Below are 24,605 nucleotides of genomic sequence, written 5' to 3'. Positions count from 1 at the left end.
AAGGGATGATTCACAACCCAAAACACACAAATAACCCCTCCCAGGAAAAACAAGCAACCAAAAAAAAACTCAAAGAACTTGAGGTGGGGAAATCATGGTAAAACATGGGCACAGATTGCTCTCTAGGTCTGGCACTTAGCAGCACTCTTAACTTACTTTGTCTTCATCATATTATCTTGCTACTTAGTAATGAATTCTGTCTATTAATAAAACAGGGCCTTACATTTTTGAGCACAGGGTCTGTCCTGTGATGGTTTTACTATCTCTCACACTTGTACTGAGTATGTAACTGCAGAGGGAAGAGTCTATTGCTCAGGCCATCCTTGACTTTTGCTCTCAGGCATGGCCTGGCAGCACCCACTTGTCAGAGAATCATAGAATCAACCAGGCTGGAAGAGACCTCCAAGATCATCCAGTCCAACCTATCCCCCAGCCCCATCCAGTCAACTAGACCATGGCACTAAGTGCCTCATCCAGTCTTTTCTTTTTCTTGTGTCTCTGAATGCAGCTTTGGGTACCGGTTCATCATCTCATCTGGAATGTACCCCCTTCAGAACAAGTACACTGCCACATTAGGGGGCAGAAGGTGGACTCTTGCAGGGCATGACAGGCACTGCAGAGATCAAGCCTTGTCCTGACACTGGTTTCTTGTCAGCTTATCCTCTGAGTGGGATAAAACTGAGGAGGAAAAAATCAAAACCAGAGATCTGAATTTTCTGGAACCAGTCCTCTCATTTCAAGCTGAAGGAAAAAAAAAACAGCTTATCTTTTTTAACTTAACTTTTAAGAGTGCTTAAATCTGTGAATGTTCTGCCTCTCAGTTGATCCTCAGATGTGATGGTAATTGAGGAAAGGTGTTCAGATGCAGTCTCTAACACGTATGAAAATGAGTTGCCACCCTGAGCAGTAATGAGCACCTGGTTTTGTCCCTTCAGCCCTGCATCCTGATGAATAACATCCAACAGCTGAGGGTACAACTAGAGAAGATGTTTGAAGCCATGGGTGGTAAAGAGGTAAGACTGCTAAACGATTGAGTATCACTCATTCCTGCTGCACTGTTACTTGCACAAGGTTACTTGCATCATACTTTTTCTTTAAGATTTCAGTCATAAAGAGGGCCCTGTGACATCTGCCACTGTAGTGTAAGTGTGAAGGGATGACCGTGCCTGAAGCCTTAACAAGTAAATTTACCATGAAATGTAGATACAAATGTTTTGAGGAGCAAGACAGCATGGAGAAGGAAAGACTGTGATACATATTGTGCTTATGTGGGCTGGATGTGGGCATGGCTGGTGGTTTCACAACTCTGAAGACAGACAAATCTGAGAACTCTTTACACAGCATGGCATGTAAGCGTGGGACAGTAGGCTTTGGCACTAAATGTCCATTATCTAATATGTTTCAGACATGCAAATCAGAATTCTATACTCATGCTTTGTTGGCTACTCAGATGTGTGAATTTGTTCTGAGATGGCCAATTTGCCAAAAAAAAAAAAAAACAACCCAGATAAGATTCCCCATCCCTAGATCTGTTTTATTTCCTGACATAAACCACTTTTTTTTTTCTTTTTTCCTTTCTTTTCTTTTTTTTTTCCCATTGCTTTTCAAGATTCAGGAAAACGAAGAAAAGGCTGCTGATGCTGATGTTAGGACAAAATTATTTTCAAAGCCTAAGTGCATTTTCTTTGGTGATGTGGTGGTGTAGAGGCTGTGCTATGACCTGTGTGCCAAAGAGAAAAGTCAGCTTTGCTGATGGGCAGCTCAGTTTTCGCCTGTATTGCTGCTTCAAGATTTTTCTTGTGCTCAGTGGCAGGGTTCTATGAAGTAACAAAGGAAAGGGAAAAAAAACTGCTGCCTTTCTTTCACACGTGGCCTCAACAATCCTCATGTCTGAGGCTTACATGAGGAACTAGCATTCTATGCTCACAGCTGTAGTATAAGTGGTAGCAAATTGCTCATCTTTCCTGGAAGGATAAACTTACGATGGAATGTTTGTGAATTGGTTTGGAAAGTTTTCATCCATGTGTACTTAATTGCCCTTAAATAATCACTTTGTTGCATTTTTTTTTTTCCATAGTCCTGACTATTAAGCAGAGTTTCCCTGTATTTGAAAGTATCACCTGATACTGTATGTTAAATAGGGGGAGAAAGAAAGGATTTTTAAAGACTGTTGGCTACTTGTCCTATCACAGACCTCTCCTCTTCAGTCTGCCCTTGTTCAAAGGTTTTACTTTTCTCAGCAAATGTAGGTAAAGTAATGAATCCACTATTTCCCCTGTACTGTGGAACCAAAAGGAATAAAAGGCCAGGGAAGCCCAGACTGTGAGCAACAAAACAGAGAGGAAGAAATATGGCAGATGCACAAGGAAACCTGTTTTTTATAGGTGACTTTTTCTTTTCAAATGCTGCTTGTCCACTTCATTAGGCTGCCACTGATCACCAGAAATAAATTGTCTTGTGTTAGATGTCTGCATTACTTGCTATCACTAGGGCTTTCCCTCTTGGTGACTATTGTAGCTCTTTGCTTTTTGGCTTGAAACCTTCCAGGTCCTCTGTTTTGCTAGACTAAACAAGTTCAGGTACTTCTTCTGGTACAGATTGAATCTGATTAGTAACAATTGGTGAGACAACAGCTTTGGAAATAGATCACATAGACAAATCTACTGCTAGAAATGCATATGAGTTTCATCTCTCCTTTAGGAAGGCAGCTCTTACTTTCTGTAACAGATTTTAGTTGTATTCATCTAACCATCACAGTAGCTTACACAGCAGTAAGCGTTATCCTGACTGCTTTACCCGTAAAGGAACTGCTTCCTTGGGGAAGTAAGGAAGTAACATGGTATGTCCTGGTTGTCTTGAACTCTTCACTTTTCTGTGTTCTCAAAGGTGTTTTTAAGAACTAGGTACCAGTATGTTCCATTGTTCCTATGGCAGGTGTGTTAGATGTGCCATGTGTCAAGCCAGACCCTGGGGACTGGTTTCAGTTAACGTGTGCTTGTGGCTTCATCTGCTCTGATTCACAGACCCATCTGTAGCTGTAGCACTTGTGCAACTCTGCAAAGCTTTGAAATACTGCTACTCCCTAGTGCTTTTTGCCAAGCACTCCTGTGGAAATCTGTATTGCTTATTTGCTGTTGCACCAAGAGAAAGCAAGGGATAAGACTCACTCATAGTCATCCTGCAGTATAATATTGTAACATGGAGCAGAAGGGCTTGCCCATTACAAAGAGGCATGACACTTTTGCCTTCACTTCTTACTCATTCAGAAGACACAAAACAGTGCAAAAATTGCTCAGTGTCTCTGGGTTTAAGGTGTTGACACCATGTGGTCTGCAAACATTGCTGATGAGAAACAAGGACAGCAGCAGATGCTTTAGAGCACTCTATGTGGAGGGATTCTCTTGGATTTGTGCTTGAAATTTCAAGGCACATATGTATATCACAGACACATACATATATATGCACACATACATAGAAAGAAGCATCTCAAATGATTTTAAAGATCTATAATTAACACTTTTTATTTCCATTCTGAGCTATGTTGATTTCGTAGAATCAAAACAGCTTCACTGTGGCTCAAAGGCATTCTCAGACATTTCCTGAAACTTGTTTTAGAAAAGGCAGTGTTGATGGAGTGGCAGGTAGCATTAAAATCATAAGGATGAATGGATTCTAGGGGCAAGTCCTGGACAGTAATTTGGTACGTGAATATATTTTGAAACCTTTATTTCATAGGATCATATAATCTGGAATGATTTGGTTGGAAGGGACCTTCAAGAGTCATCTAGTCCAACCCCCCTGCAGGGAGCAGGGACATCCTCCATTAGATCACGTTACCCAGAGCCCTATGAAGCCTGACCTTGAATACCTTCAAGGATGGGGCCTCAGCTGCTTCCCTGAGCAACCCATTCCAATGTTCCACTACACCCCCAGAATGGAAGTTGTACTTTAGCTCTGTGTTAAGGTGGGCTGTTGCTGGTGTTTGCTTGAACTCAGCCCTATTTTTTAAATTATTCATACTTTATTCAATAAAACCTAATGTGGATGTATTTTCTACCCACCTCTGCAGTTCTGCAGTTTTCAGCCAGCTCTGTGTGCTGTCCCTGACACCAGAATAAGCCTTTCTCTCCTTTCACTTGAGAGAGATGGCTCTCTGCAGTCCATTGTTTTGCTTAGCTTTATGTGAGCTATGAGGTCGAGTTACTGAAATTATGAGATGCTGTACTGCTGGAGCATAGATGTGCTGTGAAAGCCTAGTTTAAAACGTTTCTGTGCCCTCCCCACCTCCACCCCCCTTTTGTTTTTTTTACAAAGGTGATTCATGTGAGGTGAGTATCAGAGACAAGCACTGCTTAGGCAACCCAAGGAATTAGCTGCTGAGCAGCAGCAGATTGTTATCATGCAATTTTCATGTCTTCAGTTTCATGTTAATCTGTACAATTACTGCTTCAGGAGATTCTCCTTCTAATGCTTAGCCAGGGCTAGTCTGCGTTTTAAACCCAGAGTTAGCCACTTGAATAGCAAATTGAGGTAAAGCAGTTACTTGAAATGTTTTGATGAATGATGAACTGGTCCTGCCTTAGATCTGCTGTTCATTGCCTTTAATTCAAGATAGTGAACTGGACAGCTTGTGACTCGTATCCCTTTACACAGTAAGAGAAGGGAAGGATTAATGCAGGGGCAAAACAAACCACCGTCAACAGATGCTGGTTCTGTTTTACCTACCAGCCTGTCTAGAATGACTGCTGGTTGGCATGACATTATCTTCCTTCTGCCTTCATAGAGCAAGGGAGTTATAAAGGTAATAGGGACACAAATTCACTCTGATTAAACAAAAAAAAATTAATAATATCTACAACTATAATCCTTTGGGGGATTTTATTTGTTAATTTTATTTTTTTCTTAAATTCTGACCCAGGAGTTTCATGAGCATAATTTCAAATGCCTGATAGACTCAGTTTTCCATGCCAGCTTACAGCAGGAGGATGAATAGATCAGAGTCCAAATCCCCTAAGGCCTGACTCTCTCTGACAGATGCTGAGGAATATGAAGAGGACTTCAGCACTGAATATAGAAATGGGAACTCCTGTCATGTTAAAATCCTTTATAGCTGCATATGTGAATATACTGTAAAAATCGAAGCTGATTTTTAACCATGGTACTGGCATCTGGCTCATTACACTTGTAAATAGATGCTCTGCCTTAGAGGTAAGGGCTGGAGCTCTGAATGCCAAAAGCAAACGTTTCTGGGAGGTTTTTGTTTTACAAGCAGCTTGCCTGGCTGCATACAAAGGCAAATCTCTTTTACAAGTTACTTTTTGAGAGCAAGTGATACCAAAGCATTCAGCATGTGTTATGTACACATGCAGGTAGGTTGCTCAGAAGTGGCTTTTTTGAGGTTGGAGGGGTGGCTGCAGCTGGAATAAAATGCACTGTTCAATGTGAAAGCAGGTGGCTTTGGGCTGATAGTAAGGGGGAAGTAGTTCCTTGCAGTGTGTGCCAAGGTGTCATCGGTGTCCATGTAATGCTTGGGACACTCTTTTTGATGAAATCTCTAAACATGTGAAAAAGGAAACACATAAAACAATACAAGAGCTACTTGTGCTCAATACCCATAGCTGAGATGATGCTTCCCTAAAGCAAATGGTGCACATTTCCTGCCATGATTTTGTGGCCACATATTCCAAATAGCTAGGGTCCAGTCTTTTGAGAGCAGTGGCTAGGTCAGTCTTCACTTTGAACACTTGACAACAGCATGGAAGGTGAAATAGCATCTTTCAAGACTATGCATGGAAAAATGCACAATTCAATAACATCCAGTCTGAAAAGCCCTCTCTCCTTCTGGACTTACAGGGTTAAAATGACCTGTGAGTGCAAGGTGATGCACAGCACTTGATGATTTCTCAGTCTGCTTACTCTGTTGGTCATAGGGAGGTCACATTCACTTTGTTTTCTCAACTTTATAAATACCAGGAAGAGTATTGAAGGGTATTGAAGACTGGAGAAATCCACCTTCTGTAACAGCATCAGGCAGTGAAGGAGAGCATCCTAGCTGACAGAGTCCAGTACAGGTAGTTCACCTGCTTATTAAGAGTAGCCTCACCAGTGAAGAAAAGCACTATGAAAGACTGCAGACTGACTGCAATCTGGGTTGGAGCTAAATGTTCTTTCATCCACAGTTGGATGCAGAAGCAAGTGAACATCTCAAAGAGCTCCAGGTGAAGCTGAACAATGTCTTGGATGAGCTAAGTGCTGTATTTGGTAACAGGTGAGTATAACAAAGTCTCTGCCATTTAAATATTCCCTTTCTCTGCCTAGTCTGACTCAGTCAGGTTAGGAAGGAAAAAAGAAACTCATGTCAACTGCATTGTATTTATCTTATTGTTATAAATTCACAGTCTCTCATAAATTCACAGGGACCATCTGAAGAAGTTAGAAATGTTTTTGAAGTCTCTCTAGCGCTCTCCTCAGAAATGTAACACAGAGGTCTCTCAACTGTGAAATGTGTTTAAATTACAGAGAGGGATGTTTTTATGTAAGCAGTGCTTGTCACTTACAGAGCTGTCTGCTTCTTTATTGCTGGAAGAGCAGTTTCCAGCTTGGTGCTTCTGCAGCAGCGTTCTTGTTCAAATGTTCTGCTCGAAGTGTACGCAACAGCCAACTGAGTTCTCATTGTGAAAAGAGTATAGGAGCAAGAAGGAGATAAGGTTAGGACTCAGCATTAACTTGTTCTAATGCTGCATTGAATGGTGTTTTGTAATGTTTTGAGGAGAACTCCTCTTTTAATTATTGCCATAATAATGAATGGTAATTAAAGTTTTACTGCAAATCGTGTTGACATTTACTGAGCAAAGAAGTGTGCTTGACTCAGTAATAATTTTGAGGTGAACCACAAAATATGTCATTTAAGCACAACCTAGAAATACATGGCTCCCAGATGATCTTCAAAAGCAACCCCTTCTCATGATGAACCCTGTTCCTTTAATGATATGCTTCATGGTGAGATTAAGATAGACATGAACTGAAATATAGGTGAAACATGAATAAGGGGGAATAAAGCAACTTCTGCCAGCTTGGCCCTCTACAGCCTGTGGATCTGCAGTAATTATGACCAAAAAATCACAGTGGGGTTTGTCAGAGACTATCTGGAACTGAGCATGCAGATCTAAGCAGGGAGGTGAGGACTTCCCATTGCTAGTTATGGATGCCAGCAGTAGAAATGGAGAAATTCAAACTGTAGTTGAATTGAATCAGTTAGCTTCATAAATTAGATGGAGGATGAGCGAAGAAGCATAATTAGGGGATGATTTTTGTTATCAGAGACCTGTCTCCATGCTGTCCCTGCTACAAGACAATTAGGGTAAAATCTTGACATTTGAAAATATGATTTAAAGAGATTACTTGTTATCAGCATATACACCAGGGAGTGTTTTAGACAGATGTGCCAGCAAGAGCTTTAGCCAGTCACATGGCCCAGATGCTTTGCTCATTCCTTAACATTAATAGGAAATGAAAAGCAGAGTTGCAATATACTATATAAGCAGGATCTTCTGAAAGATGTAAATGTGGGAGGTAAGGCAGATACCTGCAATATTCTGTGTAGACTTTGTGAACAGTTGCTCCTACAACACTGTGCACACCTGACACTGCAGTTCATAACTTTTCTTCATCTGTGTGGAATAATTGTGCCTTGCTGGGAAAGCAGCACACATCCAGAGAGCTTCACCACCTTTGTCCTGAGAGAGGACTATGTCTGGACACAGAAGCATTTTCTGCTTTAAATGATATTACAGAGAAAAGAAGCCTTGAAAGTGTTTATTGTTCTCATAAGGCTAGCTGTTGTCTTGTTCTTGGAGGCCCTAGGAGTGAAGGAGGGAATTTCTGCAGGAGTTGTGGAGCAGAAGGCCATCTGATGAGTGTAGGTGAAGTTATCTTTTCACTTATCGTTGCCAAGGGCTTCTGTGAAGCTGTGCATCTACAGGAGCTTTGCTTTGAGGTGAACCTGTCACCACAGTAACTTATCCATCATCTTTCATAATTGGTGACCGTTTTGCCTCATTAATTGTTGTATTTTGAGGTATTCTCTTGTTCTTCAACCCCTGTCTTGGGTGTTACAGCACATTGAAACAAGGTCCTGCAACTGATGCGGTATCTGAGAGAAAAATGGGGTGGGATTAGCCTGTTACAGAGCAGGGACTGTCAACCATACAGGAAATCCTTGGTTGTAGTTCACTTGATGTGGCATATGTCTCTCAGTAAGCTGTCGTGGCCACAACTGACTGCTACAAGCCCCTTCCTGCCAGAAAAGGGGAAAGCAGAAGTAGAGCTACAGAGAAAGGCAGCTCTGGAACTGCTGCAGTGAGAGGCAGGATAGAAGTGAGCAGGTGAGACAGTGAGGCAGTGAAGGAGAGAAAAGAGATGGTGAGATGAAGAAGGTGAAATCCACAGAGCAGAGGACTTGTATGCTAGTACCCAACGCACAGACGTATTGTGTGGCTCACAGCAGGAGTTCAGGCCACTTGTGCAAGTCTAAAGCGGACTTCCAAACTTGTCTACTGTCTTGAATCTTTAGCTCCTAGCACTGACTTCTCTTCCTGGTTTCAAACCCTTTTGGCTATCAGTGGATAGCTAAATGCTTCTTGTTAGTAAGTGTTCTTTTAAATGTCGAAGCATTTTCATAGAATCATAGAATCAACCAGGTTGGAAGAGACCTCCAAGATCATCCAGTCCAACCTAGCACCCAGCCCTGTCCAGTCAACTAGACCATGGCACTAAGTGCCTCAGCCAGGCTTTTCTTGAAGACCCCCAGGGACGGTGCCTCCACCACCTCCCTGGGCAGCCCATTCCAATGCCAATCACTCTCTCTGGGAAGAACTTCTTCCTAACATCCAGCCTATACCTACCCCGGCACAACTTGAGACTGTGTCCCCTTGTTCTATTGCTGGTTGCCTGGGAGAAGAGGCCACCCCCTACCTGGCTACAATGCCCCTTCAGGTAGTTGTAGACAGTAATAAGATCACCCCTGAGCCTCCTCTTCTCCAGGCTAAACAGGCGCAGCTCCCTCAACCTCTCCTCATAGGATTTGTGCTCCAGGCCCCTCACCAGCTTTGTTGCCCTTCTCTAGACATGTTCCAGCACCTCAACATCTCTCTTGAATTGAGGGGCCCAGAACTGGACACAGCACTCAAGGTGTGGCCTGACCAGTGCTGAGGACAGGGCAAGAACAACCTCCCTTGTCCTACTGGCCACACTGTTCCTGATGCAGGCCAGGATGCCATTGGCTCTCTTGGCCACCTGGGCACACTGCTGGCTCATCTTCAGCTTACTATCCATCAGTACCCCCAGGTCCCTTTCCTCCTGGCTGCTCTCCAGCCACTCAGTCCCCAGCCTGTAGGGCTGCTTGGGGTTCTTTCATTTGCTCAACTGATCTGCTGACAGCTGAAGTGATCTACTCATCATTTTTAACCATTATATTCTTTCTCTTTGAACCTTCTTTTCACAGTAAGAGTTGGAGAAGTAACTGAGCTTTAATGCCTTGCAGGTCACAGTATTATGGTGATACTGTTCATTGTACAGCTTAGTCCCATACACCATTTCAACACCTTGATATAGCACAGACTGCATGGCAGTGGACTGGATTCAGTTTATGCCTGCCTCTATTATTTTAAAGACTTAAGTTTATGATAGTTCCTAGCCAGGTGGATTACTGCCAGTGGAATGCTGGGTACTCAAGAGTTGTGCATGTGTTGTGCCATAGCTCTGTCCACAGTATCCCAGTCTCTGTAGCAGAATGCCCTGTGTATAGAAAGCAAAGATACAGCAGGGTGCTCAGAGCTGAGAACAGCAGTGTGACTTGAAGTCAGGAAATGATAATTCTTTTTGCAAGCTGAAAAAATGAGCTCCTCTCAAATGTGATTGTGTCTTGTGCTCAGAGGTCCTAGGCTGTCTGTGGGTGATGGGCATAAGGAAGTGAATAGCATAGCCCTTGGTAATAAATACAGTGAGGAAATGAGTAGCGGATCTCAGGAAGGGTGTAACTGGGTGACTTGAGCATCTCCTCTATGGAGATAGACCGAGAGGCCTGGGGCTGTTAAGTCTGGAGAAGATAAGATGCAGAGAAGATCTGATCAATGTATACAAATATCTGAGGGGAGGGTGTCAAGTGGATGAGGCCAATCTCTTCTTGCTGGTCAGCAGCAATAAAACAAGGGGCAACAGATACAGATTGGAAAACAGAAGGTTTCACCTCAACATGAAGAGAAACTTCTCTACAGTGTGGGTGACAGATCCCTGGAGTAGGCTCTCCCATGACAGCTTGTGGAGTCTCCTTCTCTGGAGACATTCAAAACCTGCCTGGATGCACTGCTGTGTGAACTACCCCAGGGGATCCTGCCTTGGCAGGAAGGTTGGACTCAATGATCTCTGGAGGTCCCTTACAACCTCTCAAGTTCCCTGATTCTGTGATTTACTTTTTGGAAGCATGGAACACATTGAGATTTTAAATGATTTTAAATGCCTTGTTAACCATCTGGTTTGGGGTTTTTTTTTCCACAAAGGTGAAGCATTTAGAGAAGGATGATCAGCTGACTCGAGTCTAATTGCTAGGAGCCACTGGAGCAGCACTGGCTTGTGTTGCATGAGGCTCACACTGTGATAGCTTAACTGCCCTGCTGCTCAGCTGACAAAATTAGGAAACAAAAGATTACTGCAGGACTGCTACAAATTGGAAGATAGAAGGTTTCCCCTCAACATGAGGAGTGGCTTCTTTACAGTGAGGCTACCCAGAGAGGTTGTGGAGTCTCCTTCTCTGGAGACCTTCAAAACCTGGCTGGATGCATTCCTGAGCTAACTGTCCTGAGGGATCCTGCCTTGATAGGGATGTTGGACTGGAGGATCTCTGGAGGTCCCTCCCAGTCTCTAATGTTCTGTAATTCTGTGACTGCATGGTTTATGGAATTGCAATATGCTACTTTATGGCTTAGAGCTGAAGTCTCTGCAGCTGATAACCCTGTTTTTCCTCTCTCCTAACTGTTCAGCTTTCAGACTCGTATTGATGAGTGTGTCAAGCAAATGTCTGATATCCTCTGTCAAGTTAAAGGAACAGGAAACGTTGCTGCTAATGCCAGAAACACAGTTGCACAAGATGCAGATAATGTCCTGAGGCCACTGATGGATTTCCTGGATGGAAAGTAAGGGGGCATTCAAATGCATGTTACAGATACAATGCATTGAGTTTGGAAGGGGAGAAATAACTCTGTGTTCTTGGTTTGTTCTTGAAATGCTTGGTCTCCAAATTTTCAGGATGAATTTAATGGCTTTTCTTCTCATATCTGCCTCCCTCTCAAGCCTCTTTAGACTTCATTCAGTGCCAGAAACACTCAGTTCTCCTTTTTGCCTCCAGCATTTACAGCAATCAGAAAAGGACATTGCTTATCAGGTAGAGGGAAAGACAGGAATTTTAACTTTACTAGCTGCAAGTTTTGATTCTGTTCATGAATAAAACTGCAACAAAATGCAGTGGAGACCAAGAAACACTTTGAGGTGTTTATAGAGGTGGAAAATTTTAGACACTTGAGAAGCTATCATAATACATGTAGGAACTTCTGGATGATACTCTGGGAAGTACTAATTTATGTATTAATCAAAAATAATTATAGTAATTACTTGAAATTTAAAATTTATTATTCTTTATTTGTTTTGGATGGTTTTTATTTTGTTTTGTTTTGTTTTTCCCCTATGTAAATGCTCTGTAAACCTGGTACATTGGGAGGTATCTTCTTATAGAGAACCAGCTCAGTGGCACCTGCTCTTATGTGGACTGTTCCCAACCACTATCTTAGTGTTACCTTCTGTAATCCTCAGGTGAATAAACAGAAATGCCAGTAATCTATTTTGGCCAAATGTCTTTAGTGGTAGACCTCCAAGGGCGAAGACAGATTCTGCTTTGGGAAAAGTGATAACTTTTACCCTAAAAACAACCATTATGGCGAACTGCCATAGATGAGGCACTGATTCTCCTATACACATCTCCTTTTTCCTTGCTATCTGCCTACTTTGAACTTACTAAGTTGTAGTTCTCTTCCTGCAGCCTAACACTGTTTGCTACTGTGTGTGAAAAGACAGTGTTGAAGCGGGTGCTGAAGGAGCTCTGGAGGGTGGTAATGAATACCATGGAGAAGCTGATTGTTCTGCCTCCTCTTACAGATCACACGGTAAAACGTTTTCTCCTTCCTGACTCATAGCAGAAAGTTTTGCTATTGTCTGTGTAACTCACCTCCTCGACCTAATGAGTCATCTGTCCAGGTAAATTTGCCTGTATGCAGCCTGCTTGAGGGTGGAAAAATACATCTGTAAACTAGCAAAGTTAGAGTGCAGCTCTATTTATAGTAGGGTTTCAAGATACAGAGCATGCCCTAGAAGAAAAACAATTAAAAATTCATCATCCAGAAGAAGTTGCCATTGTGTGAACCCAATCACAGTGGTAAGAGTTTCACAGTCTTTTAAAAAGAGCTGTATAAGGGATTATTGAGCAGTTAGCATTGTCTTCATGGTGTTAGATCAGCACCGATAAATACTTGTGCCTAATTATTGTTATCTGCTAGTCAGGTGTCTCTTTGTATGAATGTGGTTAATTTGGGCTTGTTTTTAATGACATCACCTCCTGGTTTAGCCCCCAGAAGGCTTTAACATCAGTATGAGCTGGCATAATTTCTGTCTTTGATATTGGGTAGTAGGAAGCATGTCCAGATAGTTTGCCTTCCAAGGTAGTCTTTTATATAATTGCTCAGCTGTGTGGATGTGATGGATGAATGTGTCATGAATGTAGGGATGTTTTTAACAATGGAAGATTAACTCTTCCTCAGTTTTGAAAAAGCACAGACACTGATTAAATGTCAGTCATGTATGCCCAGCTGCTTTGATGGATGACATTCAGTTGGAGGCAGTGTGAAGGCTCATTGTTTAGAGATGATGCAGAACTTTTCCTGTGCGTTGGAGTAAACTCACAGTGTGTAGCTGATGTACACTGATTTTTTTTGTTTGTTTGTTTGTTTGTTTCCCCAGTAGTGGGTAGACAAATTGTGGTTTTCACTGTTCAGCAGTTGCCCACATATTTTTAGTGGACTTCTTGGGCAAACCTGTATCAGGCATAGAATCATAGAATCAAGCAGGTTGGAAGAGACCTCCAAGATCATCCAGTCCAACCTAGCACCCAGCCCTAGCCAGTCAACTAGACCATGGCACCGAGTGCCTCATCCAGGCTTTGCTTGAACACCTCCAGCAACAGTGACTCCACCACCTCCCTGGGCAGCCCATTCCAATGCCAATCACTCTCTCTGCCAACAACTTCCTCCTAACATCCAGCCTATACTTCCCCCTACAAAACTTGAGACTGTGTCCCTTTGTTCTATTGGTGGTTGCCTGGAAGAAGAGACCAACCCCCACCTGGCTACAGCCTCCCTAAGGTAGTTGTAGACAGCAGTGAGGTCCCCCCTGAGCCTCCTCTTCTCCAGGCTAAACACCCCCATTATCAGGTATAACCAAACAGAGCCTAGCTCCACCCTTCTGTCACTCACCCTTTACATATTTATAAACATGAACAGGGTTCTCCTCTCAGTCTCCTCTTCTCCAAGCTGAAGAGCCCCAGCTCCCTTAGTCTCTTTTTGTTAAGAAGGGTGTTCCATTCCCTCGATCATCTTTGTGGCTCTGCTCTGGATTCTCTCAAGCAATTCTATGTCCTTCTTTAACTGGAGGACCCAGAACTAGATGCAGTACTCCAGATGCAGCCTTACCAGGGCAAAGTAGAGGGGGGAGGAGAACCTCTCTTGACCAGCTATCCACAGTCCTTCTAATACACCCCAAAATGGCTCTTCTGGGCCACGGGAGCACGCTGCTGGCTCATGGCCAACCTCTCATCCTCTAGGTCCCATAGGTCCTTTTCCCCTTCATTGCTCTCCTTCAGATCAGTTCCCCACCTAAACTGATCCATGTGATTGTTCTTTCCCAGGTGCAAGACTCTACACTTGCCCTTGTTGAATCTCCTTCACTTTCTCCCTGCCCAACTCTCAACCTGTCTGAGTCTCACTGAATGACAGCACAGCCTTCTGTGTGTCAGCCACTTCTCCCAGCTTTCTGTCATGAGCAAACCTGCTGGCAGCACACTCCAAATTAAAATGATCTTGTCTGTAATCCTTGAACAGGGAACTTGTGGTGAGGCTAGATGGGATAAAAGGACAAAGGGCCTCTTCCACTGTCTCCTGGGACTTATTCATCATGCCTAGTAGTGAAGGCTGGCATGACTAGACAATGCAGAACTGAGGGCTGTCAGTGTGAGCAGAAGCAGTACTTTCTCCTTGCTATTCTAATTATCTGTCATGCACCTCTTATCTAATTTTACTTTCTTTTTGTTTGTTTCTTCTGAGAGCACATCAGACTCAGAAATAGATGCAGGCACTGTAACTTATTTTCCTCCCAGCTCTCTGCAATAGAGGGCTGTCCATCCATGTTGGAAGGACCACTGGATAGGGATTTCCCTCCTGAAAGTCCTCCTCAGCTCTTTTATTGGTGGGAAGAGTTCCTGTTATGGAATATTTTCTCTCCTTTCTGTAAAACTGATGGAGGTGAAAAAGGGGTTTTGGTGCTGGTCATGAAAAACATACTCCAGTAGAAGGTTCCTGAAGCACTGCTCCATGTCTCACCTGTCACTTGCATGGCCCTGGTATTGCACAGTGCTTTAATGCCTGTTACTTTCCAGACTGATCTATTCCACTTAGATTAACTCTGCCTGTATTACACAGGGAAGAAAATATGAGCTCTGCTCTTCCATTCTCTGCTGCTTCTGGAAGATTTTGTGTAGTGAGGGCTTAGGTAAGGAAGCAGTCAGCTACTGCCTGTGAACTGCCCCAATGGAAATGGGCAGTTTTACAGCCTCCCACACTGAGGATCTGAGCTGCAGGTACCTTAAATGACTTTCATATGAGTGTGTTCTACCTCTCTGAGCATTGACTGCCCCTGCATTGTGAGATTAGTAGCAATATGATCTCCAGTACCTCACCAGGCAGTTTATACCTCACTAGTTTAAGTAAAGGTCATCATTTAATTAAATGCCCTGTTTTGGATGAGCAGGTATGCAGACATAGCTCTCTGGAAAACCTTATTTTGGGGTTCAGTGCACAACACCAGGAGATATTAACAGATTAGTTATACATTTCTTTATCTCTCACTGCTCAGGATGAAACTACAGCATGCCAACAGTGACTAGTCAGGTCAGTGAAGAGTTGCTTAATTTACACACAGATGATACCTCTGGAGTCTTTCCTTGATTTATTTCACATGGTATGGTGCAGCCATTCATGTGAAGCTCTATTTGCACTTGCTTCTGCTGTGATTTTTTTAATCTACTCATCAGACTTCTGTTCATTGAATGAGAATGTGGTCCAGAATTTTCTTCAAGCTGCAGACAAACTTTACACTTGACTTCCAAAGCAGCTCTTCTTCAGGTTCATCTGTAAGCAGCACCACTCCCAGAATCACAGAATAAATCAGGTTGGAAAATACCTTTGAGATCATCAAGTCCAACCTATCACCCAACACCTTCTAATTAACTAAACCATGGTACTAAGTGCCTCTGTCAGTCTCCTTTTAAACACCTCCAGGGATGGTGACTCCATCACCTCCCTGGGCAGCCCATTCCAATGCCAATCACTCTTTCTATGAAGAACTTCTTCCTGACATCCAGCCTAAACCTGCCCTGGCACAGCTTGAGGCTGTGTCCTCTTCTCTCACTGATTGCCTGGGAGAAGATACCAGCACCTTCACCTGGCTACAACCTCCTTTCAGGCAGTTGTAGAGAGCAATAAGTTCTCCCTCGAGCCTCCTCCAGGCTGAACACCCTCAGCTCCCTCAGCCTCTCCTCAGAGGTCTGTTCTCCAGCCCCCTCACCAGCCCTGGTGCCCTTCTCTAGGCATGTTCAAGCACCTCAACATCTTTCTTAAATTGAGGGCCCCAGAACTGGACACAGTACTCAAGGTATGGCCTAACCAGTTCTGAGTACATTGGCAGAATGACTTTCCTGGTCCTGCTGGCCACATTATTCCTAATACAGGCCAGGATACCATTGGCCTTTTTGGCCACCTGGACACACTGCTGGCTCATGTTCAGTCACTGTCAACCAGTACCTCCAGGTCTGCCTAGCTGTTCTCCAGCCACTGTCCCCAGCCAAAGTGCAGAACCTGGTACTTGGACTTGTTATAACTCATGGCACTGGTCTGTGCCCATCCTCCCGAGGTCCCTCTGCAGATCTCTCCTACCTTCTGTGATGCAGAAGAGGTGGCTTTAGGAGATTTCCCAAAACCTTTCTGAACTGATGTTCGTTTAAATGAATTATCTCCCTTGTATTTCTGCCAGGAGCAGAAAAGCCCAAGACTACCTCTGTAAAGAGGAGAGAAAGCTTTCCTAGACCTGAATGAAATTATGGTCTTTGAACTGCATGTGTGCTCAGATCTCTGTACTAGCAGGTAGTATAGTCATTTTCCTCTTTTCACCCTCCCATTCAAGCCTCAGAGTTTTGCACACCAAAACTGCTAAAAATAGTCTCTAGTGGTAGCAGACATTAACTCAGGATGGTTTGGTTGTTGGTATTTTTTGCAGAAAGTTCAGTTTCAGATGAAACTTTCTTGCATGGGTATGTTCCCAAAATATAAGCCCAAATAATAATATATTATTTTCAGAAAAGGACTGGAATTCAGAAGTCTTGCAGTAATCTTTTGTTTCCTGATTTTGTCAGCTGAGCAGCAGGGCAGTTAAGCTATCACAGTGTGAGCCTCGTGCAACACAAGCCAGTGCTGCTCCAGTGGCTCCTAGCAATTAGACTCGAGTCAGCTGATCATCCTTCTCTAAATGCTTCACCTTGAGGAAAAAAAACCCCAAAACCAGATGGTTAACAAGGCATTTAAAATCATTTAAAATCTCAACGTGTTCCATGCTTCCAAAAAGTAAATCACAGAATCAGGGAACTTGAGAGGTTGGAAGGGACCTCCAGAGATCATTGAGTCCAACCTTCCTGCCAAGGCAGGATCCCCTGGGGTAGCTCACACAGCGGTGCATCCAGGCAGGTTTTGAATGTCTCCAGAGAAGGAGACTCCACAAGCTGTCATGGGAGAGCCTACTCCAGGGATCTGTCACCCACACTGTAGAGAAGTCTCTTCATGTTGAGGTGAAACCTTCTGTTTTCCAATCTGTATCTGTTGCCCCTTGTTTTATTGCTGCTGACCAGCAAGAAGAGATTGGCCTCATCCACCCGTCACATATTTGTATACATTGATCAAATCTTCTCTCAATCTTATCTTCTCCAGACTTAACAGCCCCAAGGCTCTCAGTCTATCTCCATATGGGAGATGCTCAAGTCTTCCACTCATCACTGTGGCTCTCTACTGAACTTGTTTCCTCCAGGTCCCTTACTCTCTTGAACTGAGAAGCCCAAAACTGGACACAGTGTTCCAGGTGTGATCTCACTAGAGCAGAGGGGGAGAATCATAGTGTAGCCAGCAGGTCTAGGGAGTTTCTTAGAATCACAGAATCAACCAGGTTGGAAGAGACCTCCAAGATCAGCCAGTCCAACCTAGCACCCAACCTTATCCAGTCAACTAGACCATGGCACTGAGTGGCCCATCCAGGCTTTTCATGAATGCCTCCAGGGACGGCGACTCCAATCCCTAGACCTGCTGGCTACACTTTTCCCGATGCACCCCAGGATGCCATTAGCTCTCTTGGCCACAAGGGCACATTGCTGGTCCATACAGAATTTGCTGTCCACCAGGACTCCAAGGTCTAAGTTTTAGGAAGCTAAAACTAATTTACTTGGAAGAACATGGAAAACCAGCATTAAGGTCTGTCTCATTTCCAGCTGCCAGAGGTCTGGGCAGAAACCTTTTAGTGTAAGAGCTTCGTTTTTCCTCATATTCTACTCTTGACATTTTCAATAAATTCTGTTGTGGGAAGCTTCTCTCGAAGCTGCCTGATACATTTGTTGTTTTCATTCCCTAGAGATGTACCTGGAATAAATGCTGTCTGTAGAGTCTTGTGATATGTTTCCCATTAAGAAAAAAAAAAAAACCAACCTGTTTTGGAGAAGGATAGCATCTGGTTTACAAGAATGCCATTTGGCAGAGGAAGGAGCTGTCCTGATTTTCATTAGATATTACCAGCACTGGTGGAAAAAAAAACCACAAACTTGAAGAAACAGTAAAATAACTTCTTGCAGACACACTGACAGGGATTGACATTGATTGATGAGGATTTTCTTAGTGGCCAAGAACTGAGGGATAGTTGTCTGAGCAGCTTTGTCCCCTGAAGCGTAACAAGTCCCTGGTTATTGCTCAGTGTTACCAACCTGCCCTCCTTAGCAACCTGTGGCAGGGACATACTACGTGCCTAGGCTAGTTAATGTTGTTCTTGTTCAAATGAACGTGAACAACAACAACAAAATGATGAAAAGAGTGGCTTAACAAATGTTAATTTTAGTGTGTTTTGACACTACTCATTTAACCTTTTCAAAATTCAGGTTATAAGAATTTGGAGGCTTTTTGGGTTTTGTCTTCTTTTTTTTTCCCCCCCCTCCCTGCTTGGTTAACAGGCATGAAAACCTTAAGTTTTGAGACTCATTAGTCAAACAAGCTTTGTGACCAATTGTGCAGAACAGCAGGTGTGTCTGTTGGGTATCTGTTGAGTGCTGGCTGAAGCCATGTCCCTTGGTGGATTATTTGCTGTGGCCCACAGAGAAATCTCTGTGTTGCTCTTACTGTGCAGTCATACTCAGCCTCACACACGAGAAGTACAGGGAGTTTTGTATTCTTTCAGTTTAATTCTGGGCACTTTAACACAGCAAGTAAGCTCCCAGACTCATTTCAGGAGCTTTCCTTTATGGATGCATTGTCCTTGCTTGCCCTTTTTCCCCCCCTCCCCAAAGTACTTGGGGATTTAATCAATTATCAAGAGCTTCTGTTGAGCCACAAAATCAGTGATGTTCATTCTGTATTGATTCGTATTCAGCAAACATAAAAGGCTAAGGAGCAGTGATTGTTATGAATAGAGCAAATCAAGAGGTTGTCTCTGATTGCAAGTCGCAGAGTCTTTCAGCTGGAAGAAATTTCAGAAGGTAGCAAAACTGAGGGAAAAATACCTCATTTAAAATTTCACTTCTGAACTGCTTCTGTAATGATCAGAGGGTGCTCAGTGTCCCCAGAGCAAGTCTCAGTTTTTCCAGTGTTACAGCTGTAAAATGTTTGCCAGCTTTCCTTATGAAAAAGGGTACCTGCTACCTCTAGAAACAGTGGGAAATGTTAGCCTCAGTCCTGGGGAGGGGGAAATTATTTCAACAATGGTCTGTAGTCCCCAGAGTATCCTCTGCAAATGTTATGTGTGGGGTAGTTCCTGCTCCATAGACTGCTGACTTAAAAGGCAATGAATAAACAAATAGAAAGAAAAAATAAGCACCATATGTGGGGGCTAAGGCCAGTGTGATGATTTTGGGGTTATATTTTTCTTCATTATGTTTCTAAAGATCTAGGAGCTGGGAGTAGTCATGGCACTTGTTTGTGATTGAGAGGGTGAAAAACTGCTGAGAAAGGGTAGTAAAGGAGAAGGAAGGAGAATTGGATTTACTGGAGACCTCTGGGGAAACATGGCTTTCATGGAGCTAGAAGTCTTCAGATAAGATGAGCTTAGAATCATAGAATCAACCAGGTTGGAAGAGACCTCCAAGATCAGCCAGTCCAACCGAGCACCCATCATCTTCTCCACTTGTTTTCCTGAGCAAAAAGACCCTTATTGGAAAGAACCAAGTGTCTGTCCTGGGAAACTTATTTCAGGGATTCAGCCAAGATGTTCCCCAGGCCTGCTCAGCTGACACCTATGGTGGCACACATGCTTGTAACTAGCCCCTAACAACCACTTACAGTTGAGAAGAGACAAAGAGCATCAAGAGTGCTGATCTCCCAACACAATGAAGTCTTTCCTGGCACAGGTAATGTAGGCAAGGTTTAGGTAGCAAAGAGGAGTCACATGCGACTTGGGCTTGGTCCTACAGCCCTAATGTAAGTAGCCTGAAGTGGGAGGCAAAGTTTCATGATTCAATAAATGCACAATCATAGCCAAAATTACAGTAGGCTGGAGTTCTATGAGTGGAGTAATAGGCAAATGTGACTCGTTTTTAAAGAAAAAGGCAACATTAGATGAACAATAAGGAGCAAAGTGGAGGAAAATAATTCCCAGCATACTCTATAAAGCATCTCTTGGAGAAGAGACTGAAGAACTGCCTTGATTGCTTCTGGGTTTCTCTCTGACTTTTGGGCTTAACTTGGAAAAAGAAAAATAACTTTGTTGTAACCCTTGAAGAGAAAGTACATAAAAAGCCATTGTGCAATAGAGTGTAAGTACAGGATTTTACATCGCTTTTGTTTCTTTGTTAGTTGTAGACCATCAGTAAGCAACAGTGGGGAAGAAGAGCCACTGGGCAGGCTTGCAATGTGTAAAGGTGGTACTGCAATATTCATTGAACTTTGTTTGTAAGAACTGCTCAGATCCAGTTTTGTTTCTGATCTAATGTGTGCTTACCTCCAACCTGCTCTACTTCTGCAGAGAGATTATGACCAGTTGCATGATCTTTTTGCTTTGGGTGGTCTTATCCTGCCTTCACGTATGTTTGGGTTTGAAATGTAATGTTGCACATGGAGACAAAGCCAGTGCACCCCAGCCCATGCAATCCATCTGAAGGCACATCCTGTTTAAATGCATGGCTGCTGTAAGCAATAGTTTGCAGGGTCCACAGAAACACCTGGTTTTTGTACTAGGTATTAAACTGGCAAGGAGTCAAGTTACTGTGGTTTGCCTTGGGGACACAGTCTCAAGTTGTGCCAGGGTAGGTATAAGCTGGATGTTAGGAAGAAGTTCTTCACAGAGAGAGTGATTGGCATTGGAATGGGCTGCCCAGGGAGGTGGTGGAGGCACCGTCCCTGGGGGTCTTCAAGAAAAGCCTGGATGAGGCACTCAGTGCCATGGTCTAGTTGACTGGCTAGGGCTGGGTGATAGGTTGGACTCGATGATCTTGGAGGTCTCTTCCAACCTGGTTGATTCTATGATTCTATGTAAAGTTCTGGTTGTGGACTGACTGTGGTAAAGGGTTGGACTTCTGTGGTAAAAGGTTGGGCTTGATGATCTATGAGGTCTCTTCCAACCTTGGTGATACTGTGATACTGTGATACTGTGACTTGCCTTGCTCAAAGGGAAAACATTCAAAGCTTGTTTATAATCTTTTTTTCCCCCTTATCTTTTCTTTCCTGACTTCTTGCAATCATAGGGCACACAGTTGATTTTCAGTGCTGCTAAGGAGCTGGGACACTTGTCAAAGCTGAAGGTATTGTTCTGCAAGGCTTGTGTTAATGTCCCTGTGTGTAAGTGTGGAATCGTAGTAGCAAGTATCATGTCTTGTGTTTTGTGGTTTGTTGCTGAATGCCATTTTGGAGAAGTGCTTTTAAGTGCATTAAATGTGCTTTCAAATGCCTTCTGCTAACATTAGTGTTGTGTCTAACTGTTGAATTTTGTTGCTGATTTAATCATGGATATAGCTTTTATCTTCTGCAGATACAGTGATTGTTTTGGTATACTGATTTAAAAACTAAAAAAGTAGAGTTAGAATCAGTCAGGGATGGAAGGGACCACAAGGATCATCTAGTTCCAGCCCCACTGTCATAGGCAGGGACACCCTACCCTAGACCAGGCTGCCCACAGCCTCATCCAGCCTGACCTTAAATACTTCCAGGGATGGGGCCTCAACTGCCTCCCTGGGTAACTCATTCCAAGTTCTCACCACTCTCATGCTGAACAACTTCCTCTTCACGGCCATTCTGAACCTACCCACCTCCAGCTTTGCTCTACTCCCCTTAGTTCTGTCACTCCCTGATAGCTTAAAAAGTCCCTCCCCAGCTTTTTTGTAGGCCCCCATCAGATCCTGAAAGGCCACAAGAAGGTCACCTGGGAGCCTCCTCTTCTCCAGACTGAACAGCCCCAACTCTTTCAGTCTGTCCTCATAGGAGAGCTGCTGCAGCCCTCTGAGCATCCCAGTGGCCCTTCTCTGGACACACTCCAGCATGTCCACATCCCTCTTGTAACAGGAGCTCCAGAACTGGATGCAGTTCTTAGTGTTAGACTTGTTCTTTGCATCTCCATCAATAAAAGGGGAGTCCTGGCAATGCAACAAGCATTTTGCTGTTGATGAATTGCATGGTTACCAAAATAACTGTTGCTTGTTAAAGAGAGCCTTTGTCTGTGTGGGCTCTCTTTACAGGCAAGCTGGCATTTAGCATGAAGGCTACGTTGATGTGTCTTGGCAGTGCATGGCGTGACAGTGCATGACATGTGGCATCAATTTAGTGATGTTCCTCATCATGAGACAAGCATTAATTCCCTGGTCACGACAGGAATAGTATGAAAATAGTGATGCCTTAGAACATTCAAATTGCACTGTGTTGTGGTTTGACTTAGATACAAAACAGTTATAGTGCAAGAGAATGTCTAATCTGCAGTGTCATGGTGCACAAACTAACACAGAAGAAAGAGCTGAAAGTGGACTCTGCTCTAGACCACAATCAGGGAAATCTTCCTACAGCAAAAGCCATCTCTGAAGTGATTAGTGCAGTTTCAAAATGCATTTGTCTTTTCCCATCATCATTTTTTGTGTGTGTATGCACTCATTACAGCTGTTTTTGTATGACTATTTTTATTGCCTGGTAAGCAAATATATACATGTATGAGCCAGGACAGCACATAATTTGTTTAAGGTAGTGTTTTCCAGCTGCTTTCTGAGGCTGTTACACAGCAATTAACAAGTGACATAACACAAACCTGCAAGTGTGATTCCTCAAGGGAATAGCTGCTGTGTATACTCAGGGACAGTCCCGTGAATTCCCACATCCAGATGCTGTCCTCCTGGTGAAGCAGTGGCTCCCAAGAATTGCACTACCTGTAATTCTTCCTGCGCTTACAGTGCTGTGCATCACTTCCATGGAAGATACGGGAAGAGAACAGGTTTGTAGCCAGCCCAGGAGAGTGGGAGCTGAACCTCCAAATGTGGCTCCTTTTTCTTGGGAGTATTCTCTTCCCCCTTCAAAACATCACCAAAAGCCCAGCATTTGGAGGAGAAGCAGCCATCCCTGCCTTCTGCTGTGCACTTGGTGTCAACACTGGGAGAGCTCTGAATTTGCTCCATTTCTTCTCCTAAGTGACAGGGTCAAGCTTCTGTGTAGATCACTGTGAGTTCCTGTGGCTTGCATGCCTCCTCAGGCATAGCCAGTGACATCAGTGTTATCTTTCATGACTTTCATATTTTCTCATTGCTGGAACTTCTGAATATATATACAAGGTGCTTTTTGCCAAGGATTAGCTGGAAGTTTTACTTGCTTCCATTTGCAAGATGAGGTGAAGGCTGTTCCTCAGCACCAGCTCATCTTCTGTTCAGTTACTGTAAAGCCTATCTTTGGTACCTCTGGACTGCATTTTTAGAAATACAAGTAGTGATGCAAATCAGGCAAGTCCTGGGGTGTGTTCAAGATGTTGTTTGCCTACACACATATGAAGGACTACAACAGCATTGGTACTCAGGATTTTTTTATGTGGCTAGGGAGCCATACATGAGTGTCAAGGCGCTCTACCACCTGAGTTCTCTGCAGAACTTTAGTTTTGTGAGGTGATGTGAACTGACATTGCACCCAAAGGTTTCCAGAAGAGTAAATATGTTACATTACAGAGTCTAAATTGTTTGGGTCTTTGTAAACATCATGGATATTGTTGAATTTTTTGGCCTTTTATTGTTTTCAGGCACATAGAAGCAAACAGGAAAGGCATAAGGAAATGGCTCTTCAGAGCTGCTCTCCTTTGCATTTTGCTGTTCAACTAAAAGCCAGGGGAAGTTATGGGATGGATTTTAACCTTTATTTGTCTTAAATAGAACAGCAGGAACAGAGCCCTAGTGAATCAGTTAACTCAGCTGAAAACTGAGACTAACAGACCTGACAAGCACAGACACTTGTCCTGGTGACAAATCAATTTCACAGTGTATTTTAAAATGCTCAGAAAAACAACCATAAACCTGGCACCTTGGTGCCAGATATCTTCTCAGTTTGCTTAATAGCCAGTAACTGGAGCAAGAAGCAGCAGCCTCTTTTCCCAAGCTCTACCCCAAAGGAAACCATCTGAGCTCTGACCACAGGGGTTCTTCTGAGAGCTGTTACAGAGGGAGATTCTGCTACCTACACCTATTTGGCAGAGGGGAGAAATTAACTGGGGGGAGATAATTTTATATAAAAATATATATTTATTAATCTCAATATTCTGAACTCTGACCACCCCCAACCTCTGTATATTAATATTCAATTTTGATACATGGTTATGAAAACAATTTAGGATAAAATATGTAGAGGGATTTGTTAATTCACTAGCAAACATTCAAACTATAAACAGAGAGAGGAGTTTTCCCTGTGGCTTAATGCCACTTGGGGCCATATGCTGTTTGCCCAGCAGAGTGGGCTGAAACTGATTCTGCTCTATGGCAGAGG

The 24,605-nt window shown here is 43.4% G+C and overlaps 1 protein-coding gene across 4 annotated transcripts in view; it reads left to right on the top strand.

The window, feature by feature from the left end:
• The window catches only part of UNC13B (unc-13 homolog B), a 292,568-nt gene that overhangs the window by 253,296 nt on the left and 14,667 nt on the right, over window positions 1–24,605 (top strand). For all 4 annotated transcript variants that reach the window (XM_064140891.1, XM_064140890.1, XM_064140889.1 and 1 more), the window contains 5 exons: window positions 936–1,013; window positions 6,180–6,268; window positions 11,037–11,189; window positions 12,089–12,212; window positions 21,353–21,409. In XM_064140891.1, the coding sequence (XP_063996961.1) occupies window positions 936–1,013; window positions 6,180–6,268; window positions 11,037–11,189; window positions 12,089–12,212; window positions 21,353–21,409 (501 nt within the window). The remainder of the gene's footprint in view (window positions 1–935; window positions 1,014–6,179; window positions 6,269–11,036; window positions 11,190–12,088; window positions 12,213–21,352; window positions 21,410–24,605) is intronic.

The sequence above is a fragment of the Pogoniulus pusillus genome, chromosome Z (assembly GCF_015220805.1).
Source record: "Pogoniulus pusillus isolate bPogPus1 chromosome Z, bPogPus1.pri, whole genome shotgun sequence".
NCBI classification, from domain to species: Eukaryota; Metazoa; Chordata; class Aves; order Piciformes; family Lybiidae; genus Pogoniulus; species Pogoniulus pusillus.
Note: the sequence above shows the minus strand (reverse complement) of the source record. Positions and strands in the feature narration are given on the sequence as shown.